This window comes from Protobothrops mucrosquamatus, unplaced genomic scaffold (assembly GCF_001527695.2).
Source record: "Protobothrops mucrosquamatus isolate PMUCROS unplaced genomic scaffold, P.Mucros_1.0 scaffold593, whole genome shotgun sequence".
Lineage (NCBI taxonomy): Eukaryota > Metazoa > Chordata > Lepidosauria > Squamata > Viperidae > Protobothrops > Protobothrops mucrosquamatus.
The window spans coordinates 790,744-812,158 of NW_015386892.1; the positions used below are offsets into that span (position 1 = coordinate 790,744).

General features: G+C 45.1%; 1 protein-coding gene across 1 annotated transcript; it reads right to left on the reverse strand.

Annotated features, from left to right (window-relative positions):
* Positions 1-345: 345 nt before the first annotated feature.
* CCDC60 (coiled-coil domain containing 60) lies at positions 346-21,415 on the reverse strand. Its single transcript, XM_015817455.2, has 16 exons — positions 21,131-21,415; positions 15,209-15,289; positions 14,880-14,965; positions 9,872-10,054; positions 9,300-9,422; positions 8,404-8,508; positions 7,611-7,701; positions 6,748-6,997; positions 4,383-4,470; positions 3,963-4,016; positions 3,296-3,376; positions 3,038-3,127; positions 2,577-2,687; positions 2,110-2,241; positions 1,345-1,534; positions 346-916 (listed from the first exon to the last, which is right to left on the reverse strand). Exons 1-16 carry the CDS (start codon positions 21,413-21,415, stop codon positions 812-814), a joined length of 2,055 nt encoding a protein of 684 aa, XP_015672941.2. The 3' UTR covers positions 346-811.

The following is a 21,415-nucleotide window of genomic DNA, read 5'->3' on the forward strand; positions in this document are numbered from 1 at the left end:
CTATAATTCGGGGGTCTCCAAACCTGGCAATTTTAAGATTTATGGAATTCAACTCCCACAATTCCTCAGCCAGCCCTAATCCTAACCCATGCAGGCTAGGGAATTCTAGGAGTTGGAAGTCCACCCATCTTAAAGTTGCCACGGTTCAGGAACACTGCATTAAGTCATCAACTCATGTCAACACAATGTTCCCATGACACGGTTAACTCAGTTGCTTCTCCAGGTTACCATGATCCTCAGGAACTCAAAAAAGACTTCCTCACCTGGTGTGGGGTTGTTTTGGGAAAATGTAGTTGGATTCGTTTTTCAGCTGGCAAGAAAAAAATAAGGCTTTCAGAGACTATGCAATGCTTGAAAAGGGATTTTAATCCATCCAAATTAAATACAGAACCAAAAAAATAACCGTAACAAGTTAAGAGTCGGAACTGATGGACCCTAAGGCCTGCTTGTTCAGTGGAAGAAGCTGATCACCGTAAGGAATCTGCTGTCCCACAGACCAGAACTGGACTAAATTCTCTTGTGTAACAGTTCCTCTCCCCATATATAAACGTGAAATTCAGTGCAACAACAACAAAAACATTGACAAAGAAGAACAACAATCTTCTAAGGCGAAGATGGCTTTGGCTGATCAATTCTCTGGCTTTTGAACCTGCAACCGAAAAGGGTTCTAAACAGACTTTTGAGAATGAGCATTTCCTAGTCTTCCAGTTGGCTCCTTCGGCATTCCCCAGAATGTGATCTCTTGGTGATCCCCAGCGACCCTTTCTTTTACAAAGGGGATCCCGATCTATTTGAGCCGGGTGTGTCGGGATCACAGAGGAGGGGCGCTGTGCACCCGTTTGGGGAACGGCACCCGAGCCTGCAACCACTGCTTGTAGTCTTCTTCAGGCATATCCACAATATATTCGCGCAGGAACTATGATGAAAAAAAGAAGAAGCAAGAACACAAAGATTTGATTGTCAGGTCTTCTAAGGAGATGTTGGTCCCGCTGTTGGTCCCACAGTGTTGGTCCCACAGTGTCAGGCACAAACAACCAGACCCACGTGTGTAAAGATCAAACTAGCTACTTCATTGTTCTCTGCCTGTAATACAGGAATCTCCCCAGACTGGCAATCGTGCGCCTGGGAAAGACCAAATAACAATAACAGAGTTGGAAGGGACCTTGGACTGCTGTTGTAACTTCGAACGGTCACTAAATGAACTGTTGTAAATCAAGGACTACCTGTATCTCCCTTGAATTCATCCTTTTAAAAATTTACATGAAGGGGTTTCAGTAAATAGCATTGTATCTTGGCCTCTTTGAGACCGAAGCAGCTGAATTCCTTCCCACCCGCATCCCTCACCTCTACAGCTGCGCAGATGTCTGGAGAGCAAATTTCCCAGATCCGAAGTTCTCCCAAGACCTTCAAAAAAGTGGGAGGCCGGATGCGTAAGTCCGGATTCCTGGCAAACCTTTCCAGCTTCTTGAGGACTTTCTGGGTACGGCGGTCTCTTCTGATGTCATCTGGAATCCTTTCCAGCAAAGTTGAAAACCTTGAAGGAAAAAAAAAAATACTAAATGAGAGAAAAACATTTAACCTGGATGTCTCTAAAGTCTGAAAGGTATGACTCAGATGATGGCAACGAGGCCTACTCGTCAATCGCTAGAGTAAGCAACTTTATTGTCTACCACCAGTGTTACAAGAATCTTCCCAGACTGCTTGCCTTCCCCTGGGAATGACCAGGTAATGATTCGTACCTCTTGAGAGAGCTCACGTTTATGCCGCTTGTGACTACGCGAGGATTCCAAGCTAGAGCCTCGCTTGACTCCTCCTTCCAACTGCCTGGCAGTTTCCCAACATCATCCTTGGCACGCCACTGATAACAATCAAGACTGTACTAAGGGAAGGGCCCTAACACAATTCCTCAAAGACATGAGATATTTGGAATTTAAGTTGATAAAAATAGCCTGAATTTTGGATGATGGAAACATCTGTTCTTCCCAAGGCACAACATAACCATTAAGCAACTTGGGTTTGTTTTCAATGGTGATGAAGGAGGTTTATGACACTAGGATTGCGTTCCTGGTTTTCCTCTGCAGAATTATGCAACCCAAACCCCTTTCTCACCAGTTTTCTGACTCTGCGTCTTGTTCAGGCTCTTTGCCCACCACGGATTGTCTCATTCGCTCGAGGTCTTTCCGGAAACGGGTAAGATAGTTCAGGCACAGGAATTTCTGAATGTTCTTCTCCTCTCGTCTCCTGTCACACGGAATAAACATCCGAAGAATGTTCACGTTTTCTTGACCAACATGAGACACCCTCAACCTTTACTTGCCAGCTGGATCTCCAAATGATGTTTATGCCGTCGGCTTGTTTGAAGGCGAGCAGAAGAAACTTTTATGGGGAAAGAAGTAAATTTTACCGAGGGCTACACGGTTAGGTTATGGGGAGCCGGACAATGGTTTGTGTGGAGCTTGTGCTATGAACTAAGCCAGGAGTCTCCAACCTGTGGGCCGTGAGGGGTTTGCAACCGGGCCCCAGAAACAGCCGGCAAGTCCACGCGCATCCTCACAACACTGAAGGACTCTACCTACCTCTCCAGGATGTCGAGTTGATCGTGCAGCCGGAAGGCATTTTCTTGGGAGATGTCAAAAAACAATTCTCTCATCTCATGACACAGTTGCTGCTTCCTTCTAATGAAAGAGCTGGGGGGGGGGGGGAAAGACCACGTCGGAAGACATTCCCCCAGTTTTCTGCCTGAGAAGGGGGTTGAACTAGAAGACCTCCATGGTCCCTGCCAACTCTGTTATTGGTATTCTGTTACTCTGAACACAAAGGCCAGTGGAGGTGGACAAAGGGGCCAGCTGGATTTATATTGACCTCTCCCTTCTTCTATCATCATTCTTTTTTTCTTATGCCTTTTCTCATTTTACCCACCTTGGAAGGACGGAAGGCTGAGTCAACCTTGAGCATCGAACTGTTGGCAGAATTAGCCTGCAATATTGCGTTCTAACCACTGCGCCAGCCCGGCTCTTATTGGCATCTGTGTTCCTACCTTTCAGGACTGCAAAGTTCTGATGTTTTGTCATCTTCCATATATGTGGCAGTGGTGGTTTTATCTTCTCGGACGGTGACAACCATTGAACTACAAGAAAACGAGAGGCCACGAAGGGAAATCAACAGTGTCTCTAAGAAACATCACACAAACCTTGGTTTTGTTTCCATCCCTAATGAAATCCTCTGGAATGTTAAAAGCAAAGTGGAGAAGAATTTATACTGGCCTTCCCTCCCTTACTTCTGGCCCCTTACTCACCTCTTTCTCTTGGCCTCCACTGTGCTTCCTTCTTTGTGTATCCCTGTGCTGGTTTTTTCTTCCTTTGAAGATGTCGCAGAGCTGAAAAACACCAGATTATCCTTCCGCACTTCCAGCTTTTTATTATTCTAGAACGGGGGTGTCCAACCTTGGCAACTTTTAAGACTTGGAGACTTCAACCCCCAGAATTCCCCAACCAGCATGGGGAAACTTTCTAACACAGGTAATCCTGGACTTACGGCCACAGTTGGGAACCCAAAATTTCTGTGGCTAAGAGAGACTGCTGTTATGTGAGTTTGGCCCCGTTTTACGACTTTTCTCGCCACAACTGTTAAGTGAATCACTGCGGTTGTTAAATTAGTAAGACGCTTACTAAGTGACATCTGGCTTTCCCACTGACTTGGCTTGCCCAGAAGGTCGCAAAAGGGGATCGCGTGACCCCCGGGGATGCTGCAACCGTCATAAATAGGAGTCAGTTGACAAGCGTCGGAATTTCGATCATTTGACCCAGGGGATGCTGCATCAGTTGTGTGAAAAAGTCACTTTTTTTTTCAGTGCCATTGTAACTTCGAACGGACACTAAATGGTTGTAAGTTGGAGACCAGCTGTAACTAAGAACAGACCAGGACTTCAGGTGTTTCCGTTCAGTCATGGGGCTGTTGCTTACCTCTTGCCCCGTTGTCCAAACGATATGTCGCTGTCCGGATCGTACATGTGTAGACTAAAAAATAAGAAGGAGAACTTGAAGCTCAGATGTAGGCAGAGAAGGAAGCCAAGAAGGTCAGAGAAAGCGCAGAGCAAACAAGCAAAGATCCTTCATTCAGAAGACCAACTATGCAACCATCTGACCCATTTGGGGTGGTGTCATTGAGTGAGGATCTTTCGAGGCTAAGATTGGCCTCCGAAGGCTGGGAGGGTTAAGAAGCCTTAGGAGCTTCTAGCAAACAGCACCGGGAGCCTTTCTGGCTAATAAGTGACAAACCAATTGAACAAATTACTTTTGTAAAATGCAAACCAAGGCAATTTAATGTGCTCTTGAAATTAGAGACAGGCATGCTCTCTCCCCAAAGTCAGTCCCCCAACTTACTACTGTGGTTTCGTATTCCAAAACATATTTTCCTTGCTAAAATTCTTAGCCACGTCTTCGTGTATCATCCGAAGTAAGGTCTGCAGGTCTGGGGAGGGAGGAAAGAAAGAAAAAAAATTAGCAGGAAACCAGAATTAAATTCCAGGAGACTTAAACTCTTCGGGGAGTTTGCAGTGAAAAGCGTTGGATGAGACAAGATGTGAAAAGTAACAGCCCAATTGTGCACCAAATAAACCAGGTTCGAATGCATAATCCAATAATCTCATTTGGGAAATATATAATCTCGAAGAGGCCAGGAGGTACGTTCCAACTTGCATACATCGCAGAAGAAATGTCACCAAACATCATCTTTTTTTTTTTAGAATATGCATCTTTTCAGCAAGTATAGAGCAGCTTTCTCCCACCACTGAAAGATTGTTGACTTTCTTTCTTTCTTAGGATGTACCATAGAATCATAAAGTTGGAAGGGACCTTGGAGGTCTTCTAGTCCAACCCCCTGTTTGAGCAGGAAGTCCTATACGATTTCAGACAGATTGCTGTCCAATCTCTTCTTAAAAACCTCCAGTAATGGAGTACCCACAATTTCTGAAGGCAAGTCATTCCTCTGGTTTATTGTTCTCACTGTCAGGAAATTTCTCCTTAGTGTTCCAGGTTGCTTCTCTCCTTGATTAGTTTCCATCCATTGTTTCTTGTCCTGCCTACAGGTGCTTTGGAAAATAAATTGACCCCCCTCTTCTTTGTGGCAGCCCCTCAAATATTGAAACACTGTTCTTGTGTCACCCTTAGTCCTTTTTTATTAGACTAGACATACCCATTTCCTACAACCATTCTTTGTAGGTTTTAGCTCTCCAGAACCTCTAATGTATGTATATATTCCACTTATATACAACCGAATCAATAGACTCGAGGGAATATTTATGAAGCGGTTGACCCCAAAATCCATAAGCAGGGGGAAAGCATCCACGGGGAGCAAAAATTAAATCAACCAAGGTTATAAAAACCCCAAGAATAAATGTTAAGCCCTCGCGAAAAGGATGCAAAGTGAAGTAACAGAATCTCACCCTAATTTAACATAAAGCAGTAAATCGATGGAAGTACAAATTAAAGATGGTTGCGTTTCGCCAAATCTCTTTAGAAGAAGAATTGTGTCACGGAGAGCATTCAAAACATTAACAGGAACAGAATCCTGGCTCTTGCAAAGCCAGAGCAGAGCGACGTGGAAACCGCCTTTCAGCCTTCATGAATGAAGGATAGGACCAAATTTTTTTCCCAGGAAACACATACCGGATGGCCCAGATAGAAAAAAATTCCTGCAGGTACCGAGTACCAAGCCACGTTTAAGGCACAGGTAATCCTTGACTTATAACTGCAGTTGGGAGCAGAATTGTCATTGTTAAGCAAGGCCGTTGTTAATGAAGTCCCTGCTCGATTGGATGAACCTTTTGCCACGTTAATTGAACCTTTTGTCGTTAATTGAATCCAACATCCTCCATTGAATTTGCTTGTCGGAGAAGGGCTGGGAAGGTCGCAAATGGAGATCATATCATGCCCCCTCTGCCCCCCCCGGCCCTGGGACCATTGTAAATACACCCTGGTTTCCAGGAGCACAAAGGGCACGTATGTTTGACAATCCTGGAGACGTGTGATTGTAAGCTTTTCCGGGCGGGTCTATTCACCGTGGCCAACTCACCTTGGCCAACTCATTGCAGTTGCTGGACAAAATTGACACTAATATCCAAGAAAGGGTGGAGTAGAATCGTGAAAGAAAGGATGCTTCAAAAGGAGGGAGGGACAGAAGGAAATGCGATCGACAAAAGTTAAAATACATTTTAAAATTGATTTTAAGCAATTAAACAGAATGTTTAAATGGTTCTGCAATGAGTTGCCCCGTGGCAAGTTGGCCGTAACAAATTGTCCCATTCTGGCAATCAGTCAACCGGGAAAGTCGGATCCCATTAAAAGTAGCCGATTCACTTAACAACCGATTCATTGACTCATCCCGGGGGAAATGGGATCGCCCTTTGGCCTACCTTCCCAGCCGGCCTCTTGACAAGTAAAGGGGGAAGGTGGATTTGCTTAATGACCTCACGATTCACTTCACAGCCGTGCCCAAAAGAGGTCACAAAATTGGGCGCAACTGACTTAACCGCCCCCTTGCTTCTGGTCCCAATTGGGTTGTAAGCCGAGGACTTGCTCTATGGCAGGGGTCTTCAAACTTGGCCCTTTGATGACTTGTGGACTTCAACTCCCAGAATTCCTCAGCCAGGCACGTCCACAAGTCATCAAAGGGCCAGGTTTGAAGACCCCTGGTCTATGGTGTAGAAAACAGTCCCTTTGACCAGTCTGGCATCTCCCAGGTGCTCACAGTAGCTCAGGGGTTCTTCCTCCTCCTTCGTCTGCTTGCTGTAGCTGGACTCCAGCTCTTCCACCTCCTTGGCGCTTTCCGACGTAGGTTGGGCGGCTTCATCGGAGCCGGGCGTCAAAGAGCTGGTGCTGGCCAAGGTGGTCTTACTATGTGGCGAGGACAGCCCGCTGATCTTGGACATGCTCCCTGTCATCTTGGGTGACTTTTTGCTGGACGGGCCCCGAATCTGCTTCTGGGTATATCTTCTGCCCTGGAAGCGTTGTAACAGAATAAGGGAAGAGTTGGAAGGGACCTTGAAGGTCTTCTAGTCCAACCCCCTGCTCAGATGGGAAACCCTAGGCCTAGACCATCCCAGACAAATGGCTGTCCAGTCTCTTCTTAAAACCCTCCAGTGTTGGAGCATCCACAACTTCTGGAGACAAGGAATCACGCATTCACAAAAAGGTTACGGGAAAACCTTGGTTTATGAAGAACGGTTTCTCATAATGTTAGCAGAATAAGAGAATTGGAAGGGACCTTGGAGGTTTTCTAGTCCAACCCCCTGCTCAGAGAGGGAAGCCCAATACCATTTCAGACAAATGGCTGTCCAGTCTCTTCTTAAAAACCTCCAGGGATGGAGCAGCCACAACTTCTGGAGGCAGGTTGTTCCACTGGTTAATTGTTCTCACTGTCAGGAAGTTTCTCCTTAGTTGTACTATTCTAACTACCATTCTATTATTATTCTACTATTCTAGTTCTACCTGCCACTATAAGCTTGTTTCACAAAGCTGCAGGGGCCAAAGCAAGGCATCCACCATCCTCGTCTCACACCCAAGAAAAACTGGCCCTTTGATAGAAGTAGTTCCCCATCCAGGGGAGCGTACCTTTGCATGCTGAACAAAATGCTCCCACCGATTCTTCACCGCCTTCTCTTTATTGATGGCTTTCATGCAGCTTTTCCCACCACCGTAGTCCCTGGGAAAGATGGGATTTCATCAGCTTTCCATGTCTATGAAGATTCTCTGTCATCCAGGCCATGGTTGTCCTAAAGGTGCTTTTTCAACTGAACTTGCTTGTTTTTTCTTTGAAGACGTCTCGCTTCTCATCCAAGAAGCTTCTTCCGTTCTGAAGAAGAACTCAACGGGGAATTGAAGGAGCTTCTTGGATGAGAAGCGAAATGTCTTCAGGAGAAATAAAGTCCAGCTGATTAGTTTCCCTCCGTTGCTTCTTGTCTTGCTTCTTCAGGTGCTTTGGTGAATAGCTTGACTCCCTCTTTTTTTGTAGCAACCCCTGAGATACTGGAAGGCTGCTATCCTGTCACCCCTGGTCCTTCTCTTCATTAAACTAGACATACCCAATTCCAGCAACCATTCCTTATATGTTTTAGCCTCCAGTCCCCTAATCATCTTTGTTGCTCTTCTCTGCACTCTTTCTAGAGTCTCAACCTCTTTTTTACATTGTGGTGACCAAACCTGGATGCAGTATTCCAAGTGTGGCCTTACCAAGGCCTTGTAAAATGGTATTAACCCTTCACGTGATCTTGATTCTATCCCTCTGTGAATGCAGCCTAGCACTGTGTTGGCTTTTTTGGCAGCTGCAGCACACGGCTGGCTCCTATCTAAGGGACGGTCCACTAGGACTCCGAGATCCCTCTCACAGTTAGCTTCTGTGACCTACTTGGGGTTCCAGCAGGCGATCAAGGGCTTCATGCTACTGCTGGGCTCCAGGGTCAAGGCTTCCAGGAGCCAGTTAAGGGCACAGAGTTGCCGGAAGATGGAGTCACTGTTGAGACAGAGGAAGACAGATGGGCCGACTGGCAGAAAAACAGAGAGAAGAGGCAGATTCTGGCTAGAAGCCAAGTGATCACAGCCACAGGAACACACAGGGAAACTTGAGGCTCTCCTCAAATGCCCATAGATGCACACCGAAGTTCTGCTCTCATGAATTTTACAGCTCGATTTCTCTCCGGCTAATTTACTACAGTCCTCTCCCGCCCTTTGCCAGAGAAATGCATTTTTTGACTGTCTTCCCCCTGCCATTCTACCAAATAAAAGCACATTTAAAAAGAAAAAAGAAAGAATCTGCCATTGTTATGAATCCCCACAGGGAGATTTTAAAAAGTCCTTTCTTTTTCTTTTTTTTAAAAGTGAAATGTGAAATTTACGTCCCTAAAAACACCCATTTCTCCTTTCCAGCTCTTTGGGCTCATTTTCTAATTAAACCCACCCCAGGTTAAACTTGCCACGAAGCTAGTCCTCATCTTATTTCTAGGTTTCCACGTTGCAATATATCCTCAGTGACCCAAATGTCCCCCCCCAGGGGGCTATCTGTACTTTTCACACTCTGGCATTCTAGTTTGTGTCCATCCTGGTCCCTTTTTCCTGGTGGGATTGCACTCTTTTCAAAAACCCTTTCGCGGTTCTGCCAGTCTCCAAATTCTTCTCTCCCCCTCCCTTTCCCTCCCTCCCTCCCTTTTCTCTTTGGATCCCATTGCAGAATTTTACCCCTTTGGGAGACGGAATTAGAGGGGGGGGGGGAGAAAGGATGAGTGGCTGAACTGCTTCGAAACTTACAAATGGGCCTCTGGATGTTTTTGTGACAGCAAGCCATTATGGATGGGGGTGAATGGCCGGGCCATTTTTTTCTTCTTCTTCTTTTCCGTCTCGCTCACCAAGAAGCCTCCTGTTAAAAAGAAACTGAAGAAAGAAAGAGAGAGAGAGAGGTGTCAGAAACGAAGGCCCGTGGGGAAGGGAGAGGGGGTCTTTCCTCGCTAGCTGCAGACCACCCAATTTCTGCCCACTCGGAAGTCCATCTTTTCAAAAGGGCAGCCTGACTTCGCCCCGTAAAGCTGACCTGCTATGACTGCAAAATGTGGCAGGTTGTCATCACAAAGGATGGAAGAGATTTGTGTTGGCGTTTTCCATCCCTAACAGCTAGAAATGCCCTTTTTACGCAAGGGCTGGATGATCTTTTGACGGCCGGAGGCAGCTTGTAATCCTCCAGAGCAGGGACTTAGGAAAAAGGCAGTGGGGTCAGGCTAGGCCAGTTGGGGTAAGAGGAAGGTGAGGTCAAAACCCGAAAGAGCTACTTGGGGGGAAGAGAGGCCATCGGCCAACGCAGCACCAGGGAGGTTGAGGGCCCCTACTCAGATTCGGAGTCGGAGTCTTCCTCCGAGGAGGAGGATGGGTAGCGAGGGGGCTGAAACTCCGTCCTTCTCCTCTCTTCCTCCCTCCGCTCTTCCAGGCTGGAGGCGGTCCTCCTCTTGATGGATTCTCGACGAAGACTATGGAAGTACCCCCGCCCGATCTTCACCGAGTTGATCAGATGCCTGCCAAAAAGGAGGAGACATCAAACAATGCATAAACGGGAGTCTCTGAGCACGGGGGAGGCCCCCTCGGCTGTTTTCGCTGCCTTAAAAGATTCTTTAAACAAGAGAAAAGAAATCCATATGAGGCTGGCAGGGTGGAAAGGAAAGCGCCAGCCTTGAGTTTCTTCTTTTAGGCAACATCCAGGGCAGCGTTTCTCAACCTTGGCCAGTTGAAGATGGGTGGACTAAGGTGGGATAAACAAAATCAAATCAAATACTCTGCCTTTGAATTATGGCTGGTTAAAGGGGTTTATTGTTTGCTAGAATTCCCCAGCCAGCCAGCAATCCTAGGGAAACAGATCCTTGTCTCTTCAACTCACCATGGCCAACTCACCACGGCCAACTCAACACGGCCAACTCAACATGGCCAACCTGCCACCGAACAACATTGCTGTGGGACAATTCAACTGAATTATATAAAATAATTTAAGGAATTATTTTAATTTTTGGCCATTCACATCTCATTTCCCCCTTCCTTTGGCATCCTTTCTTGAACGATCCCATTCCACTATTTCTTCGATATTAGTGTAACTCTTGTCCCGTGGCAAGTTGGCCACGGCGAGTTGTCCGCGGTCACTTGGCCATGACAAGTGGTCGTAGACCCTCCCCCCCCAAGAGCTCCGAAATGTTGGCCTGCTGCAGCAACTCAACGAAACTGCACCCATTAAAATGTAAATGCATTTAAAATGAACTTTGCAATACATCTATTAGGCTAATTGAGCGTCGGCCGACTGTACCGTCGCAACACATATTTCCTGCCACCTGCCAGACAAGGGCAGTGTCTTCCTTGTAAATGGATAACTTACTGGGGAAACAAAGAGCGTTTTTGAGAGCTAATCATTTTCAGCAGAATTCCCCAGCTGCTTTAGAAGATTAAATTAACAGAGATAAAGGTCAGCCTTGTGCTGTAGTCAAATAAAAATGACCCAGCAACAAAAGAATGTATATGAAGTTGACGATAAACGCACTTTTTGGAAGGGGGGGTATCGGCAAGGCCGTGCGTTTCATTACACTTAAACCTGAGCGATTTGTTAATTCTGACACGGTTTGATAAAGGATTGGGACGAAGGTTTGCTTCCGGTATTACCGAGGTCCTAATACACTACATCAAATATCTTTAAAGATGAAATACAACCAAATGCAATAAATTCATTTCAGCTCGGCGGGAGGCCTCAGCTGGGCTTTAATGAAAATTTCAACAAGCCCTGCACGGAAAGGGAGAGGTGGTTGACCTGTAGAACGAGCGGAGGGCTGTACGTAGCTCTCAACTTTCAAGATATAAAATCTTTTATAAAAATATAAAAAGCATTTTTTTTCAAAGTACGGGTTTACCAAAGCTTACTGGAGGGCTAAGAGCAGGGAAAGACGGGTCTAGGACAATTCGTCACAGCCAACTTGCCACTGGACAACTTAACATAAGACAACTGGACCCTAGACACGTTCCTCTCTTAATATTATTAGTAATATTCATCATCATCATCAATCATCTTTTTTTTTTTTTGAAAATTTTATTTATTTTTTCCATCATAAAAAAACAATCATCATTTTAACTCAGCGTCCATTTACTGCAGGATGAAGCCCTCTTACGCATGTTTCCCACCCATATGGTCCTGGGCTTCCTTTTGCCAATTGGGCCCGCCATACTTGCCAATGCGGTCAATCCATCTTGTTTTAGGTCTCTGGCTGGAAGGGACTTCTGAGGTCTTCTAGTCCAACCCCCTGCTCAAGGCAAGAGACCTTAGACCATCCCAGTCCAATCTTTTCTTGAAAAACCTCCAGGGATGGAGTATCCTCAATTCCGGGAAGCAAATTATTCCACCGATTAATTGTTCTCACTGTCAGGAAATTTCTCCTCGGTTCTAGGTTGTTTCTCTCCTTGATGAGTTTCCATCCATTGCTTCTTGTCCTGCCCTCAGGTGCGTTGGAGGATAGCTTGACTCCCTCTTCTTTGGGGCAGCCCCTCAAATACTGGAAGACTGCTATCATGTCACCCCCCTAGACCTTCTCTTCATTAAACTAGACATTGCCAATTCCAGCAACCACTCTTCATAGGTTTTAGCCTCCAGCCCCCTGATCATCTCTGTGCACTTTTTAGGGTCTCAACATCTTTTTTGTATCAAGGCTCCCTAATATCCAGAGCGACATGGAGGATTTGGAGAAGAGCCCAGCAGTCTGGAGAGGCAGCTGCTGGCCAGGTGGGGAAGCTTTGCCCCGCAGATCATGCCAACCCACAAGATGGAATTTGGCTGGGTTATTCTATGGCAGTATGTGATACTCAGGGGCAGGCATGTCTGTGGGGGTGGGAGGAGGGTGGGGTAGGGGTTGAAAAAGCCAAAAGGATGGCCAGAACCGTGAAGTCAAAGCCCTGTCCTTAGTTGTGATTGTCATCTTGATTTTTGTTCTTACTTTCCTACAGCCATCCTCACTCAGGACCGTCTTCGCCGAGGTGCTAAATTCCAGCCGGTTCCTAAGAATGAAATTTTAGCAGCACTCAACCCTGGGATAAAAGTAACACCAAGCAGCGTCCTAAAATAGCAGCTCCTTTGATGACTGATGGCACACACGTGTTTTCTCCGCTCTGTAAAGCCTTAGTGAGGCCACACTTAGAATACAGCATCCAGTTTTGGTCACCCCACTGTAAAAAAGATGCTGAGACTCTGGAAAGAGTGCAGAGAAGAGCAACAAAGAGGATTAGGGGCCTGGAGGCTAAAACATACGAAGAACGGTTACAGGAACTGGGCATGGCTAGAATAGTGAAAAGAAGGACCCGCAGTAACACGTCAGCAGTGTTCCAATACTTGAGGGGCTGTGGCAACCTATTTTCCAAAGCACCTGAAGGCCAGACAAGGATCAATGGTTGGGAACTGATCAAGGAGAGATTTCAGCTAGAAACAAGGAGAAACTTCCTAACACTGAGGACAATTAACCAATGGAATGGCTTGCCTTCAGAAGTTGTGGGTGCTCCATCACTGGAGGCTTTCAAGAAGAGACTGGACAGTCACTTGTCAGAAATGGTGTAGGGTCCCCTGCTTGAACAGGGGGGTTGGACTAGATGACCTACAAGATCCCTTCTGACACTGTTATTCTAAGTCTCCCACCCCACCCGGGCAACTGAGTAATGTCATCCAGCATTCCCAGCAAAAGACATTTTTCCGTCTCAGCTAAGAGAATTTTGCAGATGGCAAAAGGCATCCTGATAAAAGCACCGGGTGTCAAACAGCAAAGGGGAGATGGAATAGACAATGGGATTCTCGTTTCCAAGCAACTGGCAATCCTAACCATGAGCTACAGCAGAAACATAGTAGCTGCAGGTAATACCCGTATCCCAAACAGCAGCATCCGTTGCTGCTTCTACGGGCCTCCTGCCACAGTCCTTTTGTGGCGAAACTCTCCATCAGTAATCAGATCTACAGGGTTAGGTGCAAATAGGATCAGTGGCCAAAGGAAGCAAGCAGGAGATTCATAGGGAAGAGGCTTAGAGCAGTGGTCCCCCACCCTTTCGAATAGAAGAAAAACCTTGGGAAATACTGTGCTGAGCTCTTAGTGATGGTTTATGATATTTGGGGTAGAGATACAAAGAATAGAATAGAATAGAATAGAATAGAATAGAATAGAATAGAATAGAATAGAATAGAATTAGAGCAGAATAGAATTAGAGCAGAATAGAATTAGAATTAGAATAGAATAGAATAGAATAGAATAGAATAGAATAGAATAGAATAGAATAGAATAGAATAGAATAGGGTTAGGGTTAGGGTTAGGGATCCCCAATGTCAAAGGAAAAAAGAAAAAGAAAAGCCAATGAAAACATAATTGGATAAATCGATAAAAACGCCCCTGGAAACATGCTGCATTTCAAATTCCCTCCCACTGTACCACAACGGATAATTACAACCAACGGGGGGGAAGGCCTGTTTTGGTACATGTGCCCTGCTGTGGCTGGCAGTGATGGCTTGCCAAGGTTTATTTTTTGCAGCAGGCTGTTAGTGAACCAACCGAAGGGAAGCCTGCCACTTGGACTGATATGATATTTGATGTCTGAGCTGAAAAAAAAAAAAGAGAAGGAGCATCTGGTATTCTAATTAACGTGTGAATGGAGAACCAAAGCAAGGATCCAAGGATCAGGCTGATGGAGCTTTCCGTCTGTCTAAGCAACCTCTGATTCCCTCTTCCAAGGGCTACTGTTGAAGGCCGTTTTCCTACTGCAACAGCATCACCTATCGTAGGAAACCTCAATGTATTTAGTTATTTTTTATTTAGTTTATATCCTGCATTGTTCTTACAATAACTGAAAGGGACGAATATATGCAACATGCTTTCCTCCTCCTATTTCCCCCACAACAATAACCCTGGGAGGTTGCGTGAGAGAGTCGCCCAAAGTCACCTAGTTGGCTTTCATGCCTAAGGCAGAACTAGAACTCATGAACTCCTGGTGATTGGCTCAAAACCACCCAACTGGCTTTCATGCCTAAGGCAGAACTAGAACTCACCTTCTCCAGTCTTCTAGCTTGGTGCCTTAACCACTAGAGTCAAACTGGCTGTCTGTCTATATGTTTAGTGGTCAAGTGGGAATGGTTGGATCAACATATGTCCATTGGCTCTCTACATTTCTTCAGGGGGCTCAGATAAGCCCTACCAGGTGTAACGATAAGCCTTTCACTTCCTTTGTGTGATGCTCTCAGAAAAAGCAATGAAGAGAGAGAGAGAGAGAGAGAGAGAGAGAGATGGTACTTTTGTGCATACTTCAAGGTTAGTTTCCGTGCATAACCGCACGGCATTTTCCTACCTCATGTGCACGAGGTCTCTGGGGAGGGTCCTCAAATCCTTCTCTATATGTCGAATCGGCAGAAGTTTCTTCTCCGGTTCCAGGAGCTAAGTAAACAAATGCCAGCAGAAAGGAAACTGTAGCTCAGAATAACCATCCCTTCATTTCCCTCTACTTCGGGAACAAGGGAGTAACCCAAAATAACCCGAAGAAGCATCTATACTCAACAGGTATATAAATTCTGGAAACTCATAAAAAAAGAAAAATGAAACTGAATCTGAGAAGTGAGAACAGATAGTCCTCAATTTACGACCACAACTGAGCCTAATCCAAAATTTTAATGGATTTACCTTTGGTTTCAACTTCTTGGAAAGCTCGGTTTCCAATGGTTCGGCGAATTCTTCCAAAGCAACTTCCTCTTTGTAGAGATCCTGAAATGAGAGGCAACAGGTAGGCTGAGACATCGTCTCGGTGTAATGAATCTTGTGAGATCCGTGGAAAAAAATCATCCAGGGCTGATCCTGATCATGCAAAACAGAAACGGTGTTTCCCCCCCCAACCTTAGCAGCTTTAAGCTGGGCGGACTTCAACTTCCAGAATGCTGGCTGGGGAATTCTGGGAGTTGAGGTCCACACAGCTTAAAAGTTGCCAAGGTTGAAAAAGATTGTTCTAAACACATCCAAATTATAATCTGGAAAGGGATTCTGTAGGGTAGGCAAGGAAGCGATTGGCGTCTCTTAGTTCATGGAATGTTATGAAGATTCCTGGGCATCAGATCCTTTAGCAGCAGCTGTCTGTGAAAGGCAATTTTTTTAAAAAGAGAGTGGCTGCTAATTATAAACTTGGCTACAGAGCTCGGAGAGAAAACTCTTTGGTCATGGGTTTTCCATAATATTTTGAAGGAAGGAAGGAGAAAATAGGATGAATGGGAGGGAGGGAGGAAGGAAGGAAATTAAGATTGAGAAGAAGGAGGAGGAGGGAGAAGGAGGAAAAGAAAAAGGAGGAGGAGGAGGAGGAGATTTATGCGGCACTCAAGGTTGAATTTGGGCGTTCTTTGTGTTCTCTAAGCTTGGAGAACCCCAAGATCCCGCAAGCAAGAGAAAAGTGAAAGAGACTCGCATTTGTTGCTGACCTTCTCATCAAACATAGCTGCGTCCTGAAGCAAATCTGTATGGGGGCGTACTTCGCAACACATCACAACTTTCACCCTACCATCTTTCTTAACAGGCAAAGTGAAGGCAAAGTAGAGGCTGTAACATCCATGCAAAAGGTTGACTGGTGGCAAAATGTAATGGATTCCGTTAGGACTGGACGAAGCCCATATATCCCTCAAGCCTGGAATAATGGTTTATTCGCTAGATCACAGTTAAACCAAGGGTCTGAATGTCTGAAGCCAGTCACAGGGCAAATGGTTTAGAATAGATTATATAGTTTGGATTCTATCTTCCTGTATAGATTTGCCCGACCATCCCACGGTTTAGAAAGAGAGCTATCTCCATGGGATGCTGCCAGTATATATATATTATTGTTACTTGCTAGATGTAAACTTTCATCCAACAGCCAGCCAACGTGCAGCTTTCCCGCCTGTCTTGATTTTGTTGTGTTATCGACAAGTCTTCCCACTTTGTTCTGTCTGGACTAAGTGACCGTTTTCAGCGTTGGCTTTAATCTTTGATCTAAGACCGCAATGTTTACTCTTTGATTATGAGCAGTTCTGAGACCTTTTAATAGGGAGGGGGGAAAAGAGAGACATCAAATGTTTCAGGCGCTGCACTCATGCCCTTATTGACAAGATCAAATTACTCTTTCCATCTTCCAATTCTTGTTTATTTAAAAAAAAAGAATCTTCCTTTTATCATTGCTGAAAGCCATACACAGACACACACACACAGAGAGAAAGAGAGAGAGAGAGAGAGTATATAAAGTCAGCAAAAGCTGCAGAGCTTTATTACAAGCAACCTGACTCTAAGAAAGATGTTTTTCAAACTTGGCAACTTTAAGAGGTGTGAACTTCAACTCCCAGAATTCCCCAGCCAGCCATGAACTGGCCAAAGCTGTAAGTCAAGGATTACCTGTGCCGAGTTTTACTTTATGACGGAAACTCATTGGAGATTCAATATGAAGGCAGAGACCGTATTCCACGTACGGTTTGTTAATTGAAAAGGAATAAAAGGTATTATATTTTGCCTGTTTCGGCGAGAGATTTCAAATTTAACACTGTACATTTTCTCAAGAGACTCTTAAAGTATGCATTATTAATGTTAATTGCTAATGTCTGTCTGTAGTTTTTTTTTTCTCTCTCTCTCTCTCTCTCCCTGGCATTCAGATTTATTTTTACTAAATCCTCACGCCTCTAAGAAATACAAAAGCTTAATTAAAGTAGCAAATCAGCGGAAGCAAAAAAACATGAAATGAATTAGATCAGCTTGAAAAAATCGCCCAAAGCCTTTGAGGGCTCAAACCAGGCTTCTGTTGGACAGGCGGGGGAAAAATCTCCCGTTGAATATATGCTCTGGATCAGTCTGTCCCATGAATTCCGGTGGGCAAGGATGCCGCTGGCTCTACGAAGCCAGAATAAGAGAAAAACTGCAAGAAAGAATGTAAAAACAAAAAGAGGGAGTGGGTTGGTGCAGATCAAAAAAGATACAAGAAGTGAGGAAGAGCAGAATTCGATCAATCAGCATAGACTTGGAAGGGACCTTGGAGGTCTTCTAGTCCAACCCCCTGCTCAAGCAGGAGACCTTATACCGTTTCAGACAAATGGTGGTCCAATCTCTTCTTAAAAGCCTCCAGTGATGGAGCACTCACAATTCCTCCAATTCCCTCTTTTTCTTCAGGGGCCCTACAGCAGATCTGCCAAAATTTATTTTCCAACACAAAGCTGCTGTCCGGATTCTGCTTGCCAAGCCGAATGCTTGTTAATCTTGGTCTGTAGCAGGGTTTAAATTTTTGTTCTGGTTCGGCTGACATAGGAGCCTCTTAACAAGAACAGTCTAAAAGGTCTCCTTTCATTCCTTACAATGCCCAGAAGCGTCCTGGGTGATATTATTTTTTTCTATAATTATCCGCTACCGTGGGAGGATTTCATGCTTAATGGCAGTCTAAAAATAGTTTCTAACGAGTACTGTTAAAACAATAAGCCAGGGAGATATTTGCAACCCTGCTGATAAGGGGGAAATCCTCTCTGCTCTGCATACACCAACATCAACATGGTTTGTTCCCTGCGTTGTGTCTTCATCCCGACCAGATCTTTCCTCCCGTCTTCTAAGAACATGCAGAGCTGCTGCCTCTTGGTCCTCGGCCTGCCTACTTCGGGAATACTGTGAATAAATATTAACAGAGCTGCTGTGCGGTAATTGGATTGCTGCTTTTAAAATGCAGGAGCCGTTTCCGACATAAATCCAATTAAAGTCTTACTTAAATTTAGGCTGGGAAGAATTTCGGAGTTATTTGATTCGCCCTTGGTCTTATTCACCCTTCCAACTGTAGTATCTGAAAAACACCAGGTTTTTCCCCACCTCACCCCTTGTATAGCCATGCTTTTAAAAGAGAGAGAGAGAGAGAGAGAGAGAATGAGAGAACAAGACAGAACGAAAGACACAGAGAAAATGAGAGAGTGAGAGAATAGAGAGAATGAGAAGAGAGAGAGAATGAGACAGAACGAGAATGAAAGAGAGACAGAGACAGAGAGAGAATGAGAACAAGAGAGAGAGAGAGAAAATGAGAGTCAGAGAACTAGAGAAACAGAGACAAACTAGTTAACTTCTGGACTCAGACTTTATTGCCCAGTGCCCTGTTGAATTGGGCACCTGGTACTTCTTTTATAAGAGTTGTTAGCTGGCACCAAGCCATCATTGTCTCCTGGAACTCATTGAAAAAGCGTTTTCCACTCTTTGCGGCAAAGTCCCGCAGTCGGTCACTGGCGTTAGAACAGAACAAAACAGAATAACTGAGTTGGAAGGGACCTCGGAGATCTTCTAGTCCAATCTCCTGCTTATACCATTCTAGACAAATGGTTGTCCAATCTCTTCTTGTGGATGTTGGAGCATCCACAACTTCTGAAGACAAACCATTCCACTGATTAATTGTTCTCCCTTTTAGGAAACTCCTTATCAGTTATAGGTTGCTCCTCTCTCCTTGTTTATTTTCCATCCATTGCTTCTTGTCCTGCTTTCTGGTGCTTTGGAAAATAAATTGAAACCCCCCCCCTTCTTTGTAGCATCTCATTTTGTTCTTGTTCTGGCTCTTGTGTGTCTCCTTGCAAGTAGCCCTAAAGTGAGTTTGCCTGATTGGGCTTACCATTAGTGACATTAATTAAAGGATCCGGTGCTGCAGCCGATGCAGTTGTGTTCTTTTTCCGAGGCTAGACCAGCTGCTATGTGAGGATATGGTGCCAGGGGGATCTGTCATCTTACATTTTTCATGTTGTCGAGTTTTTCCGGCGTGTTTTGTTCCTGAGCGAGACTCCAGCCTGACAATTTGGACAGCGAGGTTTTGAAAGAACAGTCGGGAGTTGGGGAAGGAAACCAGCTTCTCGGGAGCCGAAATGTAGAAATGTAGTAACCACGTAGTAGCACTTGGATAATCAGAGACTCTCAGGAAGAGAGAGCAAAGAGCAAAGACTCAGCTTAGGAAGCACAGCCCATGCACAGCAGGAGAGTTCTGTGTTCAGAGTGCAAAAATGTCTTGACAAACTCAGTGAAAACTTTGGGATTTTTCTACCCGGGTAACTTCGCTCTACTTTCGCCGTTGTGATTTGACCTTCGGAATGAGAACTAATTGCTTCTGACATTTTGTGATCGTAACGACAGCTGCGGGCAGATCCGGAGTCATAACTGCAGTCTGGAAGCCTGAAGCATTCCCTCGTCTTCAGTTTCTAGGCTGTGTCCATTAGTTCCAGGCCTTTGGTGTCACAAGGCCATTAAAAACAGCCTTCTTATTTTCATCGGACAGAATCATTTTTTAGTTAACCTCGGCAGAAGACAGCATTGGAGGGAGAGAAAATTACATCATTTAAAAGATTCGCTGGGAGAGCACCGGTGGATGAGAAGCTGTCCTCTTGAGCTCTTACAAACCCAAGTCTAGAGAGTGACAGGTGGGGAAAATCCACCCCCTCTTGCATCCCCATCCCCAAGAAGACCCCACACGCCATCCTTCTTCCTGAGTTGCTAGGAAACCGGAGACTCAGGTCCAGCGCAAGGAGGAATGGAGGAAGGTGAAGGACCAGAAAGAAAGGAAAAAAAAACATTGTCGATCTCAGTTTTACTTTAGCCCTAAACCTTTTTGGGGAAAAAATCACAAAGCCGTCAATTTATCTACATCATGCAGTAACAACAGCAAACTGCCATGCCCACAATATAGTTGGCACTAATGAGACCACACTCGAAACACTGCATCCAGTTCTGGTCACCACAATACATAAAGGAGGTTGGGATGCTAGAAAGAGTGCAGAGAAGAGCAACAAAGATGATCAGGGGGCTAGAGGCTAAAACCTAGGGAGAACATTTATGGAGATTCTCGGTCATAGGTCATGGTTGTCCCAAAGAAGCTTTTTTCAAGAGGTAACTGGACTTTCTTGTTTTTTTCTTTGAAGATGTTTCGCTTCTCATCCAAGAAGCTTCTTCAGCTCTGACTGGATGGTGGGGAATGGAAGGATTTATACTCCTTGCAGACAGCTGGTCATTTGCCTTCTTTTAGAGAGTCATTGAGAGTCTGTTGGGGATGACTTTTCAACAGGGAAGGGACCCAGGGCAGAAAACATCCTGCAGCCAAGAAGGCTCCACACATATTTGCAGTACTTAGGTGACCCTGAGGACACAGGTAAACCTCCAAGTGGTCTCAATGACTCTCTAAAAGAAGGAAAATGACCACAATAAAATTACAATTTATTCAGCTAATTTTCTGGGTCTGCACAATTCTCTAATGAAGAACCATCAAGTCGCCATCTAGAAACCTGTGTCTGGTTTTGTTTTGTTTTTTCCTTCTCCCTCCCCATCCTGTTTCCTTTCATGTGGTGTCTTCCAAAGTGCCAGCCCGAAAGACCCTTTCCGGCCATTTTGATTAGCGATTTTGGGAGGCTTGCGGGCAGAAATCCTTCTGACAGATAACTGCTGATTTAATAGATAGCTGTTGATTTAACGCATAACTGCTGATTTAATGGATAACTGCTGATTTAACGGATAACTTCTGATTTAACAGACAACTGCTGATTTAACGGACAACTGCTGATTTAACGGATAATTGCTGATTTAACAAGAGCTGTGCACACTTACCGGAGGTAGCTGTCCCAGACCGTAGAGGGTGAGTTTTCTGGGATCGAGGTAAAGGGGGTCTCCGAAATCCTGATAGGGTTTCCAGCAGGGGGTAAAATACCCCTGTTGTGAGAGTTGTTTGGCTCTCCGATGATAGCTCTCTCGAAATACGTGCTCTCTTGGGACATCCCAGCAGTTGTAAATGGTTTTGCTCCGTGCCTGGATCTTTAAACCTTTCTGGGTAGGGACAGGCAGTGGTCTGATCAGCACGAAGTAGCGAGGATCAATTTTGGGGTTCAGGGGCAT

Coding starts and splice junctions, on each gene's coding strand:
- CCDC60 (XM_015817455.2), bottom strand. CDS start 21,415: ATGCCCCTGAACCCCAAAATTGATCCTCGCTACTTCGTGCTGATCAGA. Junction 7,702..8,403: donor ATCGCCTGCTGGAACCCCAA/GTAGGTCACAGA, acceptor CATCTTTCCCAG/GGACTACGGTGGTGGGAAAA. Junction 2,242..2,576: donor CAACTCGACATCCTGGAGAG/GTAGGTAGAGTC, acceptor TCCGTGTGACAG/GAGACGAGAGGAGAAGAACA.